The following is a 20,467-nucleotide window of genomic DNA, read 5'->3' on the forward strand; positions in this document are numbered from 1 at the left end:
TGATTTCCATCAATGATCAATAAAATAAATGTAACATTTTAATCTCAATGTTTCAAAATAAAGTCATTGATGTTATAAAAAACACAGTGATCAAGAAATATTCCTGATTTTACTGCTGGAAATTTCAGCAACAGTGTCAGATGATATGATAGACTTTATGAATTGACAGAGAACTAAACAGCAACCACTGTATTCTGTGTGTAAAGTCATTATTTTACCAGTAGGAGATTTCAGGTCAAACTATATCTAATATTGAACTTGAGGGAAAATTCCAATATAAATCCCATGCTTTCTAGTCATTGTAAAGGTTAGCAAAAACAATTGGCACTACTTTGGAGTCAGTGTTTCAGAAATCTAGTGAAGAGAGGCCCAGGTCTTTGTTCTACAATCGCATGAAAATTGAATACTTTCCTTATGGTATTTAATTTAGAAAAAGTCTAGCTACTTCCAGATCTTTGGTGCCACGTAATGATGCTTGAATGTAGCACTGATGACTCCTAAATCCACTGTTTTCTTGTTTAAAAACTGATCAGTCAATACCCCCTGTTCCATCCATTGCTCCTGATCAGTTAAGAAGCCCTATGTCCCAGTGAAAGCCAACTTCATGGATATATATATTGTGGCAAATGATCATTTTATACCACCTCAGAATAACAGGGGGCTTGAAGAGACTTTCTAGATCCAGCAACCTCAGAATGGTGTCACTTTCTCACCATTACTGGTTTATCTAAATGTGGTTTTCATCTGATAGTTTTGTGGTTGATTTCAGGGCCAATTGCAGCAACCAAATCTCAGGTGAACAGTTTGGAGCCTGACAGCTACTGTAGTGAAACACTGTGAGTTAGCACATGGAACTACAGTTATTCTGCATCTCACTGCTCAATAGACACTTAACCTTGGAATGACCTTCTATATACCACTTTATCAGGAAACCTCCTTCCCTGGAACCTGGAAGGTTATCAAGGACTTATGAAAGATGATGTAGGATGAAGCACAAATTAGCAATAAAAAGGATCTGGGGTGATATTTGGACACCCCCACCCACGCCCCCCAATACTTGGAAAAGACTTTTTCCCAATGTTGTAACAAGAGGTCAAGCTATAAAGACCTAAGTGAAAACAAAAGTAGGTGCTGAGGAAATGGATGATAGATTTTTATAAAACTGAAGTCACATAACAGATGAAGTTGTATTATAGACAAAGCATTTTTTCAGATATCCACAGATCCTCAAAAGTAGCAACATGGGTTATGGGACAAGGCAAAGAGTGGTTGCCATTTTGAGCTCTGCAAGAAAGCGCCTGAATCTCTGGTTTCCCTCTCCTCCCAGACAAACAGCATTTAGCTTAAGCCATCTGAAGCTGCCTATGTCACTGGGCAAAGTGGATGTTACACACTTCAAAATAAAGCCGGTCAGCTCCTCCAGTGATGAGAGAACCGTTGTTCCCATGGTGTGCCCATGCAGAGTGGAGACATCAACATACAGAAACATGCCATCCAAGTACCAAGCTTTGAAAATAAATTTGCAAATTCCATTTTTAGTCCCCTACACACATCAGGTCTCCATAAATCTTATCTAATCCTTGGCTTCTTCAACAACTTGGAATACTGGTTCTGCCTCCAACCCCACTAGGTAGGGGCTGTGGTTCCCCGCTCCTGAGAGCTTACAGACATTAAGCAGTAACCGGGCTCTTGTAAAAGTCCATTTGTTTTTTGATGTACTTTCTTAAAGCACAGAGTGTGTGGATACTGAGGCATGCGCCTTCCCAGATATTTGCTGAGGGCTTTGCTTAGGAAATTCAGATCATCTGGTTCTTATCACAGCTGCACTGCTGGGGGATATGATGAACTGCCAGTGACACAGTGCATGGTCTTTCAGAGGCCACTGCGTGAAGCCTGTCCCTTGCTACTGAGAGAAAAGTCAATTCTCTAACAGGGTGTAAAAGCTATCCAGGCCGCAGGACAACTTTGGGGTACCTGTCTTCCTTTCACTGTGCTGTGCACGCACACCAGCACCCCTGTCACACTCTTGCTAGCACTCTTAATTGCACCTAAGCCTGGAGGGTTGGTCGTGAGGGGAAAAGCTGGGCTGTATTAAAGTACCTATGTGCCAGAAAGTTTGCCAGAATTTACACAAATTATTGTATTTAGTCCTCATGACAAGCCAGGTCAGGTTGGAAAATTTTTTCCTTTTTAACAAATAAGAACATTGAGGCTCAGATTGGTCCAACAACTGGCATTGTGGTGCAGGAGAAAGAGCATAGGCCTGGGAGTCAGACAGCTGTTTCTAGTCATGCGCCAGGAAACTAGACCCAGGCCCACTGTCAGGTCTGTTTGAGCCAGTTTCTTCATCTGTGAAATGGAACACTGATACATCCTTTACTGGGGGGATTGTGCAGATTAGCTGAGAGAACGTTTGTGTTGGTCCTGGCAATGTTCACGTTAATCCTTTCATCTCTCCACAAAGATATACACACACCCTCAATTCAGACAGCTAATACCTAGCAGAGCCAGCTTTATCCCCATATCTGACCATCTCTTATGATATTTCGTTTTAAATTTTAACCTTTTCCATTTTGCACAGCATTTATCAGTACATGGATTTATTATAGGATGACAAGAAATAATGTTGTTGCTTTTCTGTGAAAAAAAATTTGTCCTCAGAATTCTTTCTCAATCTGGGAATATCAACTTGGAGATGGAGTTAAGACAGTTGCATTACTTTTTAGGAAACAAAAACCTGACTCTGTTTAATGTCAAATATTTCAGTAAGATTTTCATTTCAGAACTATGGTAACTTGATTTTTTTTTTTTTTTTGTATTCAATCCAAGGACAAGGTTGGGTTACAGTTTATCTAGGAAACTGCTGAGAAACCTCTGGGCCTTTTGAAAAGGTACAAAAAGCTCTACCAGAGCACAATTTTACACCCAGCTGAATTAAATTCAGTAATTGATGATATGAGCTAGGTTAGCACTCAGGAAATTTGCAATCAGTCATTGAATATATTAGGTAAGCTTATCTCAAGAAATCACTGTCAGTTCTATTACTTTAAAAGCATAAATTTAGCAAGCAGAAATACTCTGTACTGGTGTAGTGGTGATAGATTAATATAACTAGGTAATTTCAAATTCAAATATTGAAATATTGAAAAACAGACATACATACACACATGTATTTATAAAGTATACCATATGTACATATACAAATACGTATGTGTGATTATAACCTATGTAGTCTGGAATATTTAAGGAGACTTTCTACTAGAAATATCCTGTTGGTCTGTTTTTATTTTTCCATTATAATAATTTGCTTTATAATAATAATTATAACAGCCAAATTCCTGAACCTAGGGGCTGCTCAATTAGGAGCAGAAGGTTGAAACCAATAATGCCATTTATTTCACAAAGAAAAATTGGGCAGTATGTGAGTTGTATTCTGTAGAAACTGCAGTGATTTTTAAAAAAGTCATTTATTCCCATGTTTGTGCTGACAGATATCACCTTTCAGCCTTTGCTTTGTAGACATATTTTGAAGTCTTAACACTATTTCATCTCACGTGTGAAACAATCCATTTTACCTGGTGTTCTAAAACCAAAGCTATACTTCCTGGTGGTTGTTTTTTTCTATACTTAAAAAGAAAAAAATCTCCAGTAGAAAATAATATGTAGGCCAAGTACCAAGGAAAACAGTGAAGAAACACCTCCGGGGCTTCCACACCCCTTCACTCCCCAAAAGGGGCATGTTTTGAACACCCCCTCAAATGAAATTCCTTCTCTGCACTTTTGTGAATTTCTGGCTTCCTGGTGAGCCAGTTAGAAGTTTCAGTTTCCATTTCCATCTAACCTAACTCCAGCTCTGTCCAAACTGTAACTCCAATCAGCAATAGATACTTTCTACAGCACTGGCAAATTTTGCTGAAATGCATTTACAAAACATCTGTAGAATTAACAAAACATCTGATGCTCTGGAAAGCATATGTTGGGGTTGAAAATCATGGGGAAAGAATTCCTAACAGAAAAATCATTTTGTGATTTGAGGAAAATGGAAAGCTAATAAATTAATGTTTTAGGATGGATGAACAAAAACTCAGATTCTTGATAACAGAGAAGTAGGGAGACATGGCCAGTTAATTTATTGCTACTATCAAGTGTGGCTGTAGTAGAAAGTTTCTGACTACTTTTTCCTTTGCCATGAGGCCATGTGAGCCAAGGAAACAATTTGAGTAATGGTTCTGAATGAAGCTCCATAGGACTGGGTGTAATTTAGGTGCTATTCCTATACTCACAATCAGCGCTTTCTCAAAGTGCCATTCAGATACTTTGGAATGAATGTTTGAAAGTGTAAGCTCATTCTCCCTGATTCAATATTGTATTTTCTTTTTTTCTACTTTCTTATTTCTATGTCCTCACAACAAATTCTCTTTACCCAGAGAAAGTAGGATAAGCTCTTACTACCCAAATAACTGACAATTATTTGATACTCTATCTGTGCACTTACAATTTGCAAGAATTAGTATAGAATAAATTAAACTTAAAGCAAAACTTTCTAATGCTTCAGGATTATCATTTTACATAGCAATTATCTCAATATCCCTTGAAAACACTTTGAAGACAGGGGTTATACTTTCTATTTTTGAGTTATCTAGTTTTGCAATAATTATTGCAATAATTATTTTTGTATGTCATTTAGAACAAAATATAAGCCTTTTGGGCAAATATTTAATAGATGATGAAAGCTTTGGAAGTATATTTTGTTTTAAACTTTAGTTGTTTACTTGTTATTTGTTTCTCAAAAATATACATAATGCATTGAATAAACATGAAGGGAGGGGGTAGGAAGAAGAGAAATATCTAATCAAGTGGTTTTAAGTTCTGGAACATTCTTCTCCAGTTCAAACATGTACCACCACTACCTCATCCCCCACTCCCAACACATGCGAAAATTATTCTAGCAAAATACACTGCACCTGCAACTCAGATGCATGTTTTAAAAGGCAATAGCTCTTTCAATTATCTTATCTTTGTATCTTCCATAGATAACATTTTCCTCTATCTTTAGCTGTAACTCAACTACAATAATTGGTAGCAGCTTCAATAATTGGCATGGTTTTGCAAGTTTTGCAGTTTGGGTAGTAAATCATCTTGAAGGTCTAATTATGGTCCTGATAATACCTTTCCATCATCAACGTAAAGGAAACCAAAAAAGGAACCCAGCAATCCAGAACTACCATAATTGCTTAGTGTAAACTCCTGAGAGTCAACAGATTTTTATTGTTTATACCCCACGAGGTGCTGTGGCGCCAGGAAGCATGTGAGGCACAGGTGGAAACCAATAAGTTGATTTGCTACCTGGAAAAAACTGCCTCCCATCCAGGTTTCCCAAGTTCAACAACTTCTGTTTGATTCCAAGTGTCTCCTAGTAACTACCAGCCCCAGAGCTCACTAATCCAAGGCCCTCTGCTTCATGGCTGGTGGAGGGATTTGTTGCTTTCTCATGAATGTTAAATTCTAATCCTGAATACTTACGTTTCTATTTCTACTTAACTCCCCTGAGTCCAACCTAGTGCAGCAACACTTTTTTAGAGGGGAAAACAAAACAAAGTATTTGAAGGCTCAACATTCTCTACATTCAGATATCAAGTCTTTTCAAGTCCAACTCTAAAACAGGTCTTTTCAATTTCTACCCTCTCCACCCTTACTTTCACAGCCGTAATTCTAGTTCTAATATTTTGTGCTCGAAATTTTGCAACGGATTTCCCTTCTGAATATTTGACCTCTGAATTTTCCTCCCACTAGCTTGACCTCCACACTGCTGCAATTTATTTTCTAGAATGCAGACCTAAACTGTCGACTCTCTGACATAAGGCTCTCTGTGGCTCCACAGCCTAGAATGGTTAGGAATGTCTTAGAAAGCCTCAGGAAGTGACTACCCTGAAACACAGGAGATATTGACCTAAAGGACCTCAGTGGTCAGGTTCTGACCCCCCAGTCTGTGTTCCTGTGTTCCCATAATGGATTCCAGATCTATTAAAAGTGAAATTCAGGTAAAGATGATCTTATTGCTTCAGTTACAAGAAGTTCTTTATTAAAAAGTAATTCTTGAAACAGAAAATTTCCATTGGGGTCTGCTTTCCTTCACTAAAGCAATTATCAGCATCCAGAGCCCCTGACAAATTAAAAGTGAATTCTGAATAATAAAAGAAATGCCAAATTATACCCTGTACTTTCTATCAATTCATGCATACTATTTAATTCTTTGAAAATCAGTTAAATGCATCTAAGAAAAATTTTCCCAAATGATGGCACAAAAATTCATTTTATAAGATGATTTTTCAGTTTCTGCACAACTTTTTTCCTATCCAAGTATTAGAGGATGATATTTCTGCTAATGGCTATATCAATTTTCATGCCATAATTTGTGTGTGCCACAACAGAAACTGTAACTGTTTTTTTAATATTCAGATTTGCAGATTTATTTTAAACATACTAAATCCTTTCTCAGTAACAACTGAGAGTCAATTGCTATAATCTTGGTATAGCTTTTGTTGTAACTACATCAGGCCAGTCTCCAGTTAAATGACATCACAAACTAGCCTATGTGCAAAGTACACTGTAGAATAAGTTATTTCAAATCATTGCAAGAAAGATTTTCTAGAAAGAGAATTGTCTTTTTCAGTCAAGTATATTTTGCCACCATTATTTGTAAATAGGACAGCCTTATTTGTACTGAAATGTAAATAGTAATGGTGATTTGAGACCTGGACCTATCATTTCAACCTATCTCCCAGTGAAGTCCATCAAACATATTTATATTTTTGACCTGGTTAAATTTCCTGTACTCTATCTTAAAATCATAACTGAAAAATATTCAGTATTATACATGGAAAATATATAATCTTCTAGTCATTTGTATTAAATGACACTGAAGGAGTCATTACTGAAGCCATTTATTAAATGTTGACTAGCATATGAAACCACACTGTTTTGTGATTTTTATGAGCATTTCTCTGATTCTCAGTGCTTGATAAAGTAGAAACAAATACTGTTTCTCTAAGAATTTGTAAATTTTATTTTTTGCTTGCCATGTGCAGACATTTTGAGTCTGTCATCTCTTTGTTCTCAGCAAGAATAATTCTTTTCCTTTAGCATCATTCAATATTATTTAATGGTAGGAATATTTATATGCATTTACCACATTTAGCAATGTGTAAACTTAGTAGACTGATGTCTAAAGTAATGTTATAATCACTAAAATACCTCAGGAATATATTAAAATGGATTTTGGCCACAGACAATATCAAGATTGCTGAGGTGCACCACAGGCATCTTTTTTAAAGCCTGTTTTGTAATAAGCAGAGAAAGAGAAGGTGCTAAATCATGGTTTACTACCCCATTTGCCTCACAGCCTCTCTGTCTGGTGCTGGGCCTCAAAAATCAATTTCACACACGACTGCTATCAGCATTCTTTGAGCTATCAAAGAGGAGCTACTTCTCTTTTTTTTTTCTTACTAAAACCAAGCTCACTTTTATCTCATGGCTTCCAATTTGTGCTTTCCTGCCTTTGCTTTCCACTTTGTCAGTGGTGAAAGTTAAACTGTCTCCTGCTTCCTTTCCTTTCACTCCTAAACTTTTTGGAAGGCTAATCGACTGCCACTGTTCCCCCTTCTGCAGTACCCCCAAATTCCTTAACGCTTTGCAATCTGGCTTCTGCCCTACCACATGACTCATGTGGCTTCTCTGAAATTCATCAGCATCATGTAATTCACCACATCCTATGACCCTCACTCAGACGATGCTGTGGAAAGCACTTCCCCGACTTCTCTGTTGGTGACTATTGGTCTGTTCCCTTCATGCTTTTTCTTACTCATTCTAGCTGGAAAATACTGCAATCTTCAAATTTCTCTGCTTGGGGCCCTGCTTATTAGTCTCTCCTTGATCTTACCCACTCTCCCTCACTTGAACTGTCTTTTCTTAGATGTTCAAAAATATCTAGAACCCAATCTCTGGGTTTCTATTGCCACTCACCCAAAAGCTGGTTTGTTGCTTAAATTGAACATATCAAAGCCAAACTCAGAATTTGGGTTCTCAATCCTTTAGCAGTTCTTCCTTTAGTAAATAAACTTTTCTATAAAATACTTTCCCTCCCTCCGTCTGCTTCTTCCACCACTTACCCCACCCCAATCTGTGTATACACACACACACACACACACACACACACACAGTACCACAGCCCCTCCGCCACAAACAGTTGCCTGTACCTTAGATTTCACTCTTGCAAATTGTCTCCTTTCTGTTCCCTCTTCCATTCCATCTGTTGGTGCCCTAAATCAGACTCTTTTTACTGTCAACCACATGATACAAAACTGGCATCCCTGTTTGCTTCCAGCTCCGGCCAGGTCAGTGCCAGCGTGGCACCGCTACAGGTGCGGCAAAGCAACTGTAGATGAGGGTCGAAAGGTAGTCTGGGAGTCTGGGAGCTGCCCTCAAGTTCCTGCTCAGGGATTGGTCCTTGGTGCCGACAGCTGAAGCCAATGAAGGATTTGAAGCAGGGCATGATGAGATGAGCAGAGTTTTTACAGTTTGTGTACTCATGCATATTCATTAGATCCTCATAATATTCTTGGGAGGCATAGCAAGTTTAGGAACATTTTAGGAAAAAGGCCCTACTAAGATCAGGGGATAGAGAGTTGCAGTAAAAAGAATAAAAGAAATCTACCTTACCAACACTTCCCCTACACGTAATGTCTAAGTAGTTAATGGGATAAGTATGGGTAAGAGTAAGTAAGTTATCAGGACTGGAATTATTTGTTTTTTAAGATTTATTTATTTATGCATACAAGAGCTGGGGTACTGGCCAGAGATGTGGTGGTGGGGAGTGTGAGAGGATTCACCAGAGACAGAGTGGGGAACAGAAAGGCAGATCTACTGAAATACACTGCTGAAGGGAGCAGCCGGTGAGACAGGAGAGGTCTGCTGTGCCTTGTGGGTTGCTCCCTGGCTGGCCAGGGATCGAACTCATGCTGCAGAGGCTGCGGATTGCTTCATAGTGCTGTGCTTAACCCCTTGCACCACCAGGGAGGCCCCTTCAGGACTGGAATTAAACGTGGTTGCCTCAAAACTGTGGGAACTAAGTCCAACTATTTAATGTAATATGATGACCATCCGGGAAAAGGAAAATTAAAAAAAAAAAAAACAGATTAAATGACTAGTATATTCAGAAGACTGGATAACCTCAGGGTATCTGTTTTGTTTTGCTTTGCTTTGTTTCTTCAAACCAGGTTCAGAAAGATTTTAATTTCTACCTCGTACAAACGTGCATGGTTCCTATTTTCAAACACAAAATTTATACATGCATATAACTGGTAGATTATGCCTTAGATTACACTATCTGCTACTAGCTGCATGCTAAGCAACATAGTACTCATCTTCACATAATCTTCTCAGATATACAAATGTTTAGAATTTACAAAGTACATTCACATCAGCTGCATGAAGTATTTGAAGTGTGTAGCATCCCTGTCTGAGGAAAAGGAATTCCTAAGCTTTATTTGTTGTTTGGGTTTTCCTTTTTTTTTTCCAAGTGGGGGAACGTTCTATAAAACGTCTTTAAAGATGAGACAAGTTCCCTGTTAGGTGAGAGATGTTTAGAGTTTTAAAGTTTCAGTTAGATCAGTGATTATCAACTTTGACTACATGTTCAAATTACTTGGGAACTCAAGGCTACTGCCAATGTCTGGGCCCCCTCCAGACCACCTGAATCTGACTCTCTTGCGAGAGGGATGCTGGTGGCTGCCGAGGAATTTTTTTGTTGTGAATTCTCCAGGTGCTTTTAATGTAGAGGAAAATTAGATCCCTAAATTAGACCAGTATTTACAGATGAGTTCTAGGATGGCTTTAAAAAAAAATAGTATTTTTCTTTCTTACATTGTTGCTAGTTTTTGGACACTTTGTGATTTCCCATTTCAGGTGTGGTCACTGTAGTTCTTAAACCACCAAAGCACCCACAGTCCATCATCAAAGCCCCTTGGGCTATTCCTCTGCCTTTTTTTTTTTTTACCCCTCCCCTTTGCTTCCCCTCCTGGATGCCTCACATCTATTGTTAGATTTCAAAGTTTGTCTTTGACATTTTGTTTGGTTTCTCTATATTCCACCTGCAAGTGACACCATAGGAGGGCTTTCTTGAACCAACCTTTATCTTTGTTCTGTTTTAGACTCCTGATTTCAATATCCACCCCCACACACACACCGCCAAATTAAAAAGCAATTCTAGGGTTGTTTTCTCAGTCCCTTTTGATTTTGCATAGCAGACTTTAGTTACCAAATTATCATCTGCCTTGAAAACAGGAAAAGGCAAGGAACATCAGCCTTGTAGTGAGGGAGTAGTAATAACTGCTGATGTTTATTGGACACTTGCTACATGTGTCAGGTATTGTGCTGAGGATGTTGTATAATCACTTTACTTAACTTCACAATAATCTTTTGACGTAGACACTACTGTGGATTCCTGTTTTGCAGACAAGGAAACTGAGACACAGAAAATAGAAAGGCTACACTGGTGAGTCAGGATTTACATACTGGCAGGCTGGCTCAATAATTCCGGCTCTTAACTATACCCATGGTCTCAAAATTTGGTATAAATCAGAATCACCTGGAAAGTTAATACACCTTGAAGACCCAGCTCGGTGAAGTAGGAGGAGCCTGGGCCTTCATCATTTTAACACGTGCTCAGCTGATTCTAATACTTACCAAAGATAGGACAACAGTATGTTATACTATATAACCTACAGATAAGAAAACTGAGACACATACAAATTAAGAATAAGGAGGCCTTGGGCAAGGGAGCATTGACCTTGCACAAGACAGATCGAAGTGAGATAAACTCAGTGTAGAAACTCAATGTCTCAGACTGACAAGCAGAGACAAGAACTATCCATATCAGCAGAGAGTGAATGAGAGGAAGTGTGTGTGTGTGTGGGGGCGGGGGGGATCCATAATTATATTCTGTATCTGAATCTCAAGTCTAGCTTTGCTTCCATTAGCTAGAAATTGGAAAGACTGTGATGCAGTATTCCATCAAATCCAAGATGTCATAGATTAAAGTCATATTACTATTTTATGTACCATTAAGACTTTAAAAATGATCACTCATTAAATGGTCACCTGTTATCAATTATAAGATGTAAGCAAGTTTCTAAAATAAAAAAAAAATGTGTATCTTGGAATCGAATAAATACGGTACAAGCAGTGAACTCTAATGAACTTGGTTCTGAAACTGTGGAAATCACTCAGCAAGTTGGGGAGGCTCCTGCTGACAGAGTCCAAATAACAGTGTTCCAACAACATGGAATATAATCTGTACTGCATATTTTAACATGATTTGTTTGCTATAGGAATTAAATGCACATACACTAAATGTAGAGGAATACATCCACCCCTCCCCACCCTTAGGTTTTAGTTACATTTCTTATCTGTAAAATGGGCTGTGGTGAGGCTTACTGAGAAAACAGAAAAGAGCAGTTGGCATGTAGGAGACTGAAAATTGCATTTCCCTCCTTTGCTAAATCTGAAGAGATATTTACATTGTTGGTAGTCCATTTTGGAGGCGGAGTTGGGAGGAGGAAGGAAAGTAAAAGTAGTAGATGCCTCCAATTACAATGACAGTCAGAAGGACCATTTGATTTATAATAAAGTAAAAATCAAAATTAAGAGGCAACTATAAACCAGAGACATTCTGCAGTGGGGGAGAAGGGAGTAGGATCAAAACAAGGGAAGGAAGAGCACAAGGGACCATGATGATGGTTCATGGGTGAACTGATGATGGGAATTTTAAGGGGATTATAACCAAGATGAGAAAGCACACATTGTACAAAAATGAAGAATGATGTAAAAGTATATAAAATAAAATTTAAAAAATAAAAATAAAATATAAATACCCGTTTGATGCTGCTCCAAAGCAAATCTACTTATGAGGTGCAGGCAAGCCATAGCCAATTTGATACTAATGTTGATTAAAGAGCTAGGTGCATATTGGAGAATTCAAAATTCATTCATAATTAGGAGAATGAGAAATTATATATACCCACAAAATTCCCAAGCCTGATTAAAATATGATTCCTTAGCATTTGGCTTCATAAAAGATATAAGAATTTATGTGACATTAACTCATATTTTCTCTGATAATAATTGTAGACTGTTTTCTTCAGTGACATTGTGCTTTTAATATAAAAGGATGAAGGGCCTCCCCGGTGGCACAGAGGTTGAGCACTGGGCTGCAAAGCTGCCAGCGGCCTCTGCAGCGCCGACTCGATCCCCGGCCGCTGGGCGAGGGTCCCACATGGTGTGCAGACCTCTCCTGCCGCCCGCTGCTCCCCTCAGCAGTGTACTTCGTCAGTCTGCCTGTTCTGCTCCCCGCTCTGGCTCTGGTGAATCCTCTCACCCTCCCGTGCTTCTGACTGTACCCAGTGCTTGTATAAATAAATAATCTTTTTTAAAAATTATATATAAAAAGGATGAATTTATGAATTTCAGATATAGTTTGGCTATTTCCCGAAGACCACAGTTAATATTTAATCAGGTCAGATAACTTATAATTAGACCTTTAATGCTGCCTCTTGCACTGGACTTTCAGCAGCTTGCAAAGGGGGCTATACCACATGTGTAGTCCATATTAGATAATGTGGAATGCTGTAAGAATCAGGGCAGAGATACTTGCCGGCTTCCCATGGAAAGATTCATAACCATGGCATGAATATGTAGTGTTGAATAGGGTACTTCTTGGTGAGAAAACAGATAAATAGTCACACATGGGAAAATACTGTAGTTTCTGCCTACAATAATCACCCCAGTGACTTCATGTTATGGGCTTTGTGTTATGTGAGGGTCATAAAGCTATCAAAAAGTGCCAGAGGGCCTCTTTGAAATAGTTTCTATTTATTTTGAAAGGTCCATTGAAAGTGAATAAAGGTTTAAGTCACAACAGTGTGTTAATCATTTCAGAAAGATTAGGCCTGAATTCACTCTTGCCAAAGAGAGCTCTTAATTTTTTTTAGGATACTGATATATTTTTTTCTCTGAAAGATTTTCCATAATTTGGGAAAAAGAATTCTTGACTGTAGTTCTCAATTTTCAACAGGGAGGGCTTCAATAAAATTATTCACTCTTTCACACATTCATTTAGCCAATAGTTGAGCGCCAGCTCAGCAATAGGCTACAAGCTGTATGTCACACAGTGTGACCCAAAAAGTCCAAAACACATTGGAGTTTTAAGAACCTCTGATGCGAGGCGAAGGGAAACACAGGCTTATTGTGCAAATAACTGAAGCTACGGAACCAGATGCTTTCTCCTTCCCCCTGGCTGGTCTCTCCCCAGGAAGAAGCAGTAATCTTCTAACCAGACTTTAGGCCTCCATTCTCCAGATCTGTCAACCTCATATGGCCATGACATTTGTCTTTATAAAATGCAAAGTTGGCTCAGAAATCCTGAACAGGGCATGTGAAACCCTGTGTGATGTGGCTCTACCCCAGCCTCAGGGAATCACTCATGCCTCCTCGCTGAGCTCACAGTCCTTTCTCTTCCTCTGAGCCTGTGTCGATGCAGAGGCCTCTACCTGGAATGCCCTTTTCCCTCTCTTGTCTGCTTGTGAACTTCTATCCCCCTTCTTAGGGCTCTATTAGCAGGTCCCCTTTTTAGTGTCACCCTCATGGACCCCTCCCTCAAAGCTGGGTTGATTTCTACCTAGCACAGAGCCTGGGCAATGTGGACAGAAGTGCCAGCTTCTCGCCCTCTTTCTTTGTGCTGCTGTGATTCCTAAGCTCTCCACTCGGTCTCTGTCTGTGTTATCTTTTTTTTTAAATTAATATATTTTATTTTATATAATTCTTACATCATTTTTCATTTTTGCACAATGTATGCATTTTCATCTTGGTTATATTCCCCATACAATTCCCACCCCCCTTATTTTGACCCTAATTCCTTCTCTCCTCTTTTAAAACTTCATTTAGTATCTGTGAGCTCCCTGGAAGGATAACTATGTTTTCCTCATTTTTACGTCCCAAGGAAAGTGTCTGGCACCGAGCAGACTAATCAACGACAAATTTTTACTGATATAAATAGAAAATGGGGGGGGCCTTGTTGGTGGTGCAAGGGATTAATATACCACACTACAAAGCTATCTGCAGCAACTGCAGATTGAGTTTGCTCTCTGGCCAGGGAGCTATGCACATGGTGCAGCAGGCCTCTCCTGATTCGCCCGCTGCTCCCCTTAGCAGCATATATAAGTAGATCTGCCTGTTCTGCTCCCCACTCTGTCTCTGGTGAATCTTCTCATCCACCCACCCCACCACCCATACCACATCTCTAACCTGCACCCCAGCTCTTGTATGCATAAATAAATAAATCTTAAAAAAAAGGGAGAAAGGAAGAGTAATGAAAGGCACTGGTTAGTTTCTATGAAACTGAATGTGTTAACCTATTGTTTCTTCTTAAATGGCACACTTGGAACTTGCAGATTATTCAAATAACCTAACCATTTCTCACACTGATGAAACATAATAGAAGAATTGGGATAAGAATGAACTCAGTCTCCAACCTCTACTGCTAGCTGGGTGACTTGAAGAATGTTATATAACCTCTCTGTTCCTCAGTTTCCTCATCTGTAAAATGGAAAATGATAATTGTAATTACTCCACAATGTCGTTAATACACATAATTTAACATATGCAAAGTATATCTGCTATTGAAGCAAACACTTCCTTTAGTACTATAGATATTATTAACTTATTTATGAAACTATGGTGTTAGAACATTATTTTATTAATAACCTTACATAATAAAATATTAAAAGCTTTGGATCTATTTTTCAAACTTTCTGCCTACCAACAAACCCATCTTACTTACTTACAAAATTTTAATGATCTATGGAATCCAAAAGTCTGGGAATCACTGCTTCCAGTAATATAGAACTCTAAAATGGTCATTATCCTCTGACTGGGTTTCTTATCCTTCAAATAAGAGCCTGGAATCTGGAGTCAAAACAGTCCCAGTGACATGAGACCTAGCACCCCTATAAACAGAAATCAGCAAAGTGGAACTATCAGAGGAAAGAATGCCTGCCTTGGAGTAAGGCAGGTTGGAGTTGGTAATAGGGAGATGACAGAGGTTGGAAAATCAGGATCCCTCCTAACAGAGAGCTAAGAGCATGCGGAATGATCACCAGGGTGATGCTCAAAGATCTGTAATGTTCCATGGAACAAGCTAAACCTTTTGAGGAAAACCCTACTGTCATCAGCATTCTATATGCTGCTGATTGGTCTTATTCATTTGAGTCAAGGGCTGGTATAAAAATTTTACTACTTAAGCATAATTCTGAGATGGAAAAGACAGGTGTTTATGCATCACATAAACAAAAAGACAAAGTAATACACTCATTATGCTTAGGTTTCAGTATTACTTAAAATAGGAGTGTCCAGCAAAAAAAAAATGCAAAGAAAGGATCTTTAATATAAATCTTTAGAGTTTTAGAGTTTTTCTAACACATTCTTTCTTGAATCATATAAATAATGAATTAATGTGTCTATTTCTTTAGGCAGAGACCTCCTTACATCAGCAATAGTTAAATATACAGTTTAAAGAAAACAATGTCCTGACAGCAACATAAAACCAATGGAAGAACCGAGAAATTAAGTCTTCCTTCGTCCCAAATCCCTTTTGATATTATATGCAGGAAGATCCACCTTTAGAACTCTGTTTGCTAAATGGAGTATATCCAGTACCAAGCACAGTGCCTAAAATACATTGGACTCACCATGAATATGCTATTTAGCACTAAGGGAAGGGAAGGAAGCCAACATTTCTTGGAGACCTACTATGAACAAAGTCCCACAAGAAGTTATATTCACATATGTATCACCAAAATTTTCATACTTTTCCTTGATATGGAAAGTAAGAGAAATGAAGTTTACAAGTATGACACAGGTCTAGGGTGAAAGATAAACTTTATAGACTTCAGTCCTCTTGTCAGGTCACTCCAAAATTTATAAACCAACAGTCATCCTTGAATCTAACTCAAGATAATTTCCAACAGTGTCCTTAGCTTATTCTTGATGTGACATTTTAAAATTTCAAGTTCTACTTGGCCAGCTTGACTGGCTTTAATTTAATATCCCTTAGACCACACAGTATAACAGGAAGAGAATAAATGAACTCTTTCTCAAAAGAATTTGAACTCAAAGGAAAGAGATCTGAACTCCAGGATCTGGATCCTACTTATTAGGTATTTCTGGCAAACATGTCCTAAATCTCTTTGCAAACAGTTATATTTTAAATTTGGCTATTTGCAAAATGAAAGGGCTAGAACAGGTGATTAATGCACTTACATCAAACACTTTGTGAATACCAAACTCTTTGCTTGGTGCTAGAGTTATAAAAATATCCAAGAGAGAATAAAACCAAACCCTTGCCTTCGAAGAGATCCCAGACAATTGAGGCAAAATTTTATGCTATCTGAAAGATTGTTTAGTTCAAAAAATGCTATGAATCTATGCCCTGGGAATACAAATGCCATTATACTAACTCTGTAACAGTAATTTCAAAGTATATTTGTTATCTCGGATCAGTTGCAAGCTCCCAAATAAAATGTAAAAGCATGTGGCACACAGGAAAATTATATTAGGTCTCAATGACAAGTGGTTATAACAACTATAATGAAGAAACAGGCTATTTCTAAAAAAACCTTTCCCTCCAAATCTCACTTCAGCGCCCGAACAGTAGGAGACCTTATTGTTTCCATTACCCATTTTTATTTCTGGTTCTACTGATGAAGTACAATATTTGAACAATATTGTAGTTCAAATGGTGAGATTACAGCCAGCAAAGTAGGCCACGAAATCAGACACCCTACCATACCTGACACTGGGAACAAATTCAAGTATATTTATTTTATTGGACTGTTTGAATTTATTATATGTTGCACATAATTTCCTGTCTCATTTCTTTAGTGCTTGTGGAATTTACATCCGGGTGTCTTAGGTTATCATACTCCTTCCTTCCTTTGACCCAATATTTATGCCAATAGACTGAATTGACTTAGAGCAAATCCCCGGACAAAAATTGAAGGGGAAAATACCCAAAGCTTTAGTTAGAGAATGGCAGAAACTTTGGAAAAAAATCTGAAAAAGCAATGAAGATGAAAATGGAAACTCTGTGAAAATTAATGTAGTGTAGAATTGGCGAACATACTACTTATTTCTTTAAACAAATAGAAGAAAGAACCCGCTTATGAGGTGCACCCAAATAATTCACAGGTGGTGAAACTATTAGAGTCCTGCAATTTCTTGCCTCAGAAGTGGAATAAATCTTCTGTATTATAAATGGCACATGCTCACACAAAGCATTTTTCTGCTATTCCCTTTCTCTCCACTACTTCCCTTTTCCATGCAACAGGCCTTTTTGGTGTTATCATAATGAATTTATCTAAATAAGAATGTTAGAGAAAAATCTAATGAGGAAAAGAGATGCACCCTACTATGAATGTCAGAAATGTCATTGCAAATGGAATATGTTTGTTTTTTGCATGGATTATGCTTATTGCAAAGTAAGCACAATATACTAGAAATACAGAAGATGGAGGTCTGCCAGCTCTATGTCCCAATAACTGTGGGGTCTACCACGAAAGCTCCCTAGATGCGGATATGCATAATTTATGGTAATTCTCACAATGATAAGAATTTGCTTTGAAAAAAAAATTTTTCCTGAAGAATTCATATTAACAAAGAGACTGTTTTAGTTTGTTTTGCTACATATTGTTTAGAGATAATAAACTATGGGATGTCCATATGATTATGGACTCTGGGAAAACTTGTGGTTCAGAGTCAAATGCTGACTGATGATATCCATGAAGATAACACATAAACAATCTGTGGGGAGTCCTAACTTACATTATATGTGGATAAGACAGTTAAAAAGCATTATCTAAACAAGAACAGAGAGTTACTTACCAGGTTGAATCAACTTGGGGGCAATTCAAGACAATAATGTCCTAAAACATATAGTGTTGTAAATGAATGTTACCTCAATTTAAAGAAAATGATTTTTTTAAAAAGTAAGTAAAAGGAAGAATGCAGACAGAGGGGGAAATATAGATTAAATTGAAGGACTGGATCTCAATGAAGAAAAGATGTTGGATTTTGCACTCCTATGTTATAAAACAATAGCTAAGCTAAAGGATGACTGAATGCAGGACAGCAGGATCATAGCGAAATTAAGAAGACTGACAAAATCAATGAAGAGACAAGAAGGATTTCAGAACTTGCACTTTGAGAAAATAAATGATAGGTAGTAATAATACCCACTACAGAAGTATTTCTTACAGAAGTTTTTTTTTAATTAAAATTAACTCTACCACAAGTCTATTGGATCCCCTCCATGTCTTTCTCTTTACCCTTTCTCTCCCCTCTTGGTGAAGGGTGGTAACGTACACCTGAGTAGGTGTATTCCTATACCTCGGAAAACACATATGGCATTGTAAACCAATGTTACCTCAGTTAGGAAAAAAACAAAAAAAAAAACAAAACCAAACAACTTTGTCACAAATTAAAAAAGCCAAAAATCCTCAACAATAAAATATCCAAAGCACCAAACTTCTTATTGCAGTACAGGATCTTAATTTTCCATGGACCTTTGTTGTGTTGGGTACGCAGTTGGTGATAGATAAATGATTTTCACAGGAATGAAAGTAATCACTTTGGAGATTATAAAGCACTTCTACATCTAAGACTGCATTTGCTTTTCACCACATTCTGGAAATTTAGGCAAAATGGACAACAGTACATGAATGAGGAGACAAAAAGCTAAAGTAGTTCTGTTCTAGAAGATTCCAACTGTTTACCACAGACTTACTTCTCTTGGTTTCTTTCCTCATTTGGTTTCTTTCCTCATTTCTTATTGCTTCATTCTCTCCTAAATGCTATGTTTGAAAATGAACATGGAACCATTTACCTATTTTTCCTGCAGGGCTGACTCAAGCCCCCAATTATTTAGTACCCTCTAGGTATATTGTAAGTTGCAAAACTATAAGGATTAAAGCACCTTTAAGGATAACATGGCATCTTCTTCCTTCACTTTTCCCACACAAATGAAAGTAATATGAGTACTTCTAAGTAAGTGTGAGCATGCATTGCATCTAAATTGGAAGCGTATTTCATTTTAACAAACAACTTTCTCCCAAATCTCAGTGCTTTAACATAACAAAGTATGATTTTTTTTTTTTTGGTAGCATTTGGTTTATAAAGGCTTTTGTGTTAGAAAGGTATATTTAGTTAAATTAATGTTCACAGATATATTTCTGTGAAAGTGACAGTGTGGGCCTCTGCTCCCTGTTGTCATGGAGGGACTGAGGCCTTCCCATTGGTGTCTTTGCAACTCCCTAGTGTCTTGAAGTTCTCTACTGTATTGCCTGCATCCCAAAGGCAGGTAAAGAGAGAGTACTTGGTGGTTTCAGGATTAAGTGGGAGCAATCAAGCCTAGAAATATCATATGTCTCTCCCAATTACTTTCATTGGCCACATCTCTGGCAAATCACATGCCACCATTCAATCACACAGAAGCCTGGGAAATACAGCTTGTGTCTAAGTAAAAGGAATGAATGAGCGTAGGTGAATTCATAACTTCACCTCTGCTAATATGAAAATTTATTAGTATTGCTCCTCCCTGGTGGTGCAGGGGTTAAAGTTTCAGCGCTATCAAGCTACTGCCAGCCACTACAGCATGAGTTTGATCCCTGCTCAGGGAGGTGGCCCACATGGTGCAGCAGACCTCTCCTCTTCTTGCCTGCTGCTCCCCTCAGCAGAGTATTTCAGTCAGTCTGCCTGATCTGTTCTCCACTCTGTCTCTGGTGAATCCTCTCACCTCCTGCACCTCTGGTCTATATCCCAGTTCTTATATGCATGAATACATTTTAAAAAAAGAAAAAAGAAACAGTTTAAAAAAAATAAAATTTATAAGTACTTTCCAGTTTTACAAAACTGTGACTAATATAATCATTTTTTTTCCCCTGAGAACATGTTTTTAATCAAAGGAAAACTACTTGAGAACTAAATGGATTTTAAATGATACAAAACATACAAAATTCATTCTCATTAACAAAAGTAAAATGGTATTGTTGTTCAATGGTTGTTCATTAAGTGAATGTGTATATATATATGATACAAAATACGTACACACACACATATATATAGTATATATGATACAAAATACACTCTTTGTGTTTTTTAGGGGTGTTGACTTAGTTACCAAAGCCAGAATTCATGGAATTCTTCATATGTGTAAAGGAGGTGCAGATTTTCCTTTCCTACTTTAAATTCTTTTTACATATTTTTGTTATGCTATTTTTATTCATTCATTTAGTCATTCATCTAACTACATTTATTGGGATCTATTTACCAGACATTGTGATAGAGGTAGGAGGAACAAGTC

At 37.8% G+C, this 20,467-nt stretch overlaps 1 protein-coding gene across 5 annotated transcripts in view; it reads right to left on the bottom strand.

Moving 5' to 3' along the window:
* ADAMTSL1 (ADAMTS like 1) overlaps positions 1-20,467 on the bottom strand; it is an 861,052-nt gene that overhangs the window by 326,153 nt on the left and 514,432 nt on the right. The window contains exon 1 of one of the 5 annotated variants that reach the window (XM_054689146.1): positions 8,256-8,420. The exons of the other annotated variants lie outside the window; for them this stretch is intronic. Coding sequence (XP_054545121.1) covers positions 8,256-8,303 — 48 coding nt within the window. The 5' untranslated portion in view covers positions 8,304-8,420. Of the gene's footprint in view, positions 1-8,255; positions 8,421-20,467 lie in introns of those variants that run through there. 5 annotated transcript variants of the gene reach the window in all.

Source organism: Talpa occidentalis, unplaced genomic scaffold (assembly GCF_014898055.3).
Source record: "Talpa occidentalis isolate TD23 unplaced genomic scaffold, MPIMG_talOcc4v2.1 talOcc4.7, whole genome shotgun sequence".
Classification (NCBI taxonomy): Eukaryota; Metazoa; Chordata; class Mammalia; order Eulipotyphla; family Talpidae; genus Talpa; species Talpa occidentalis.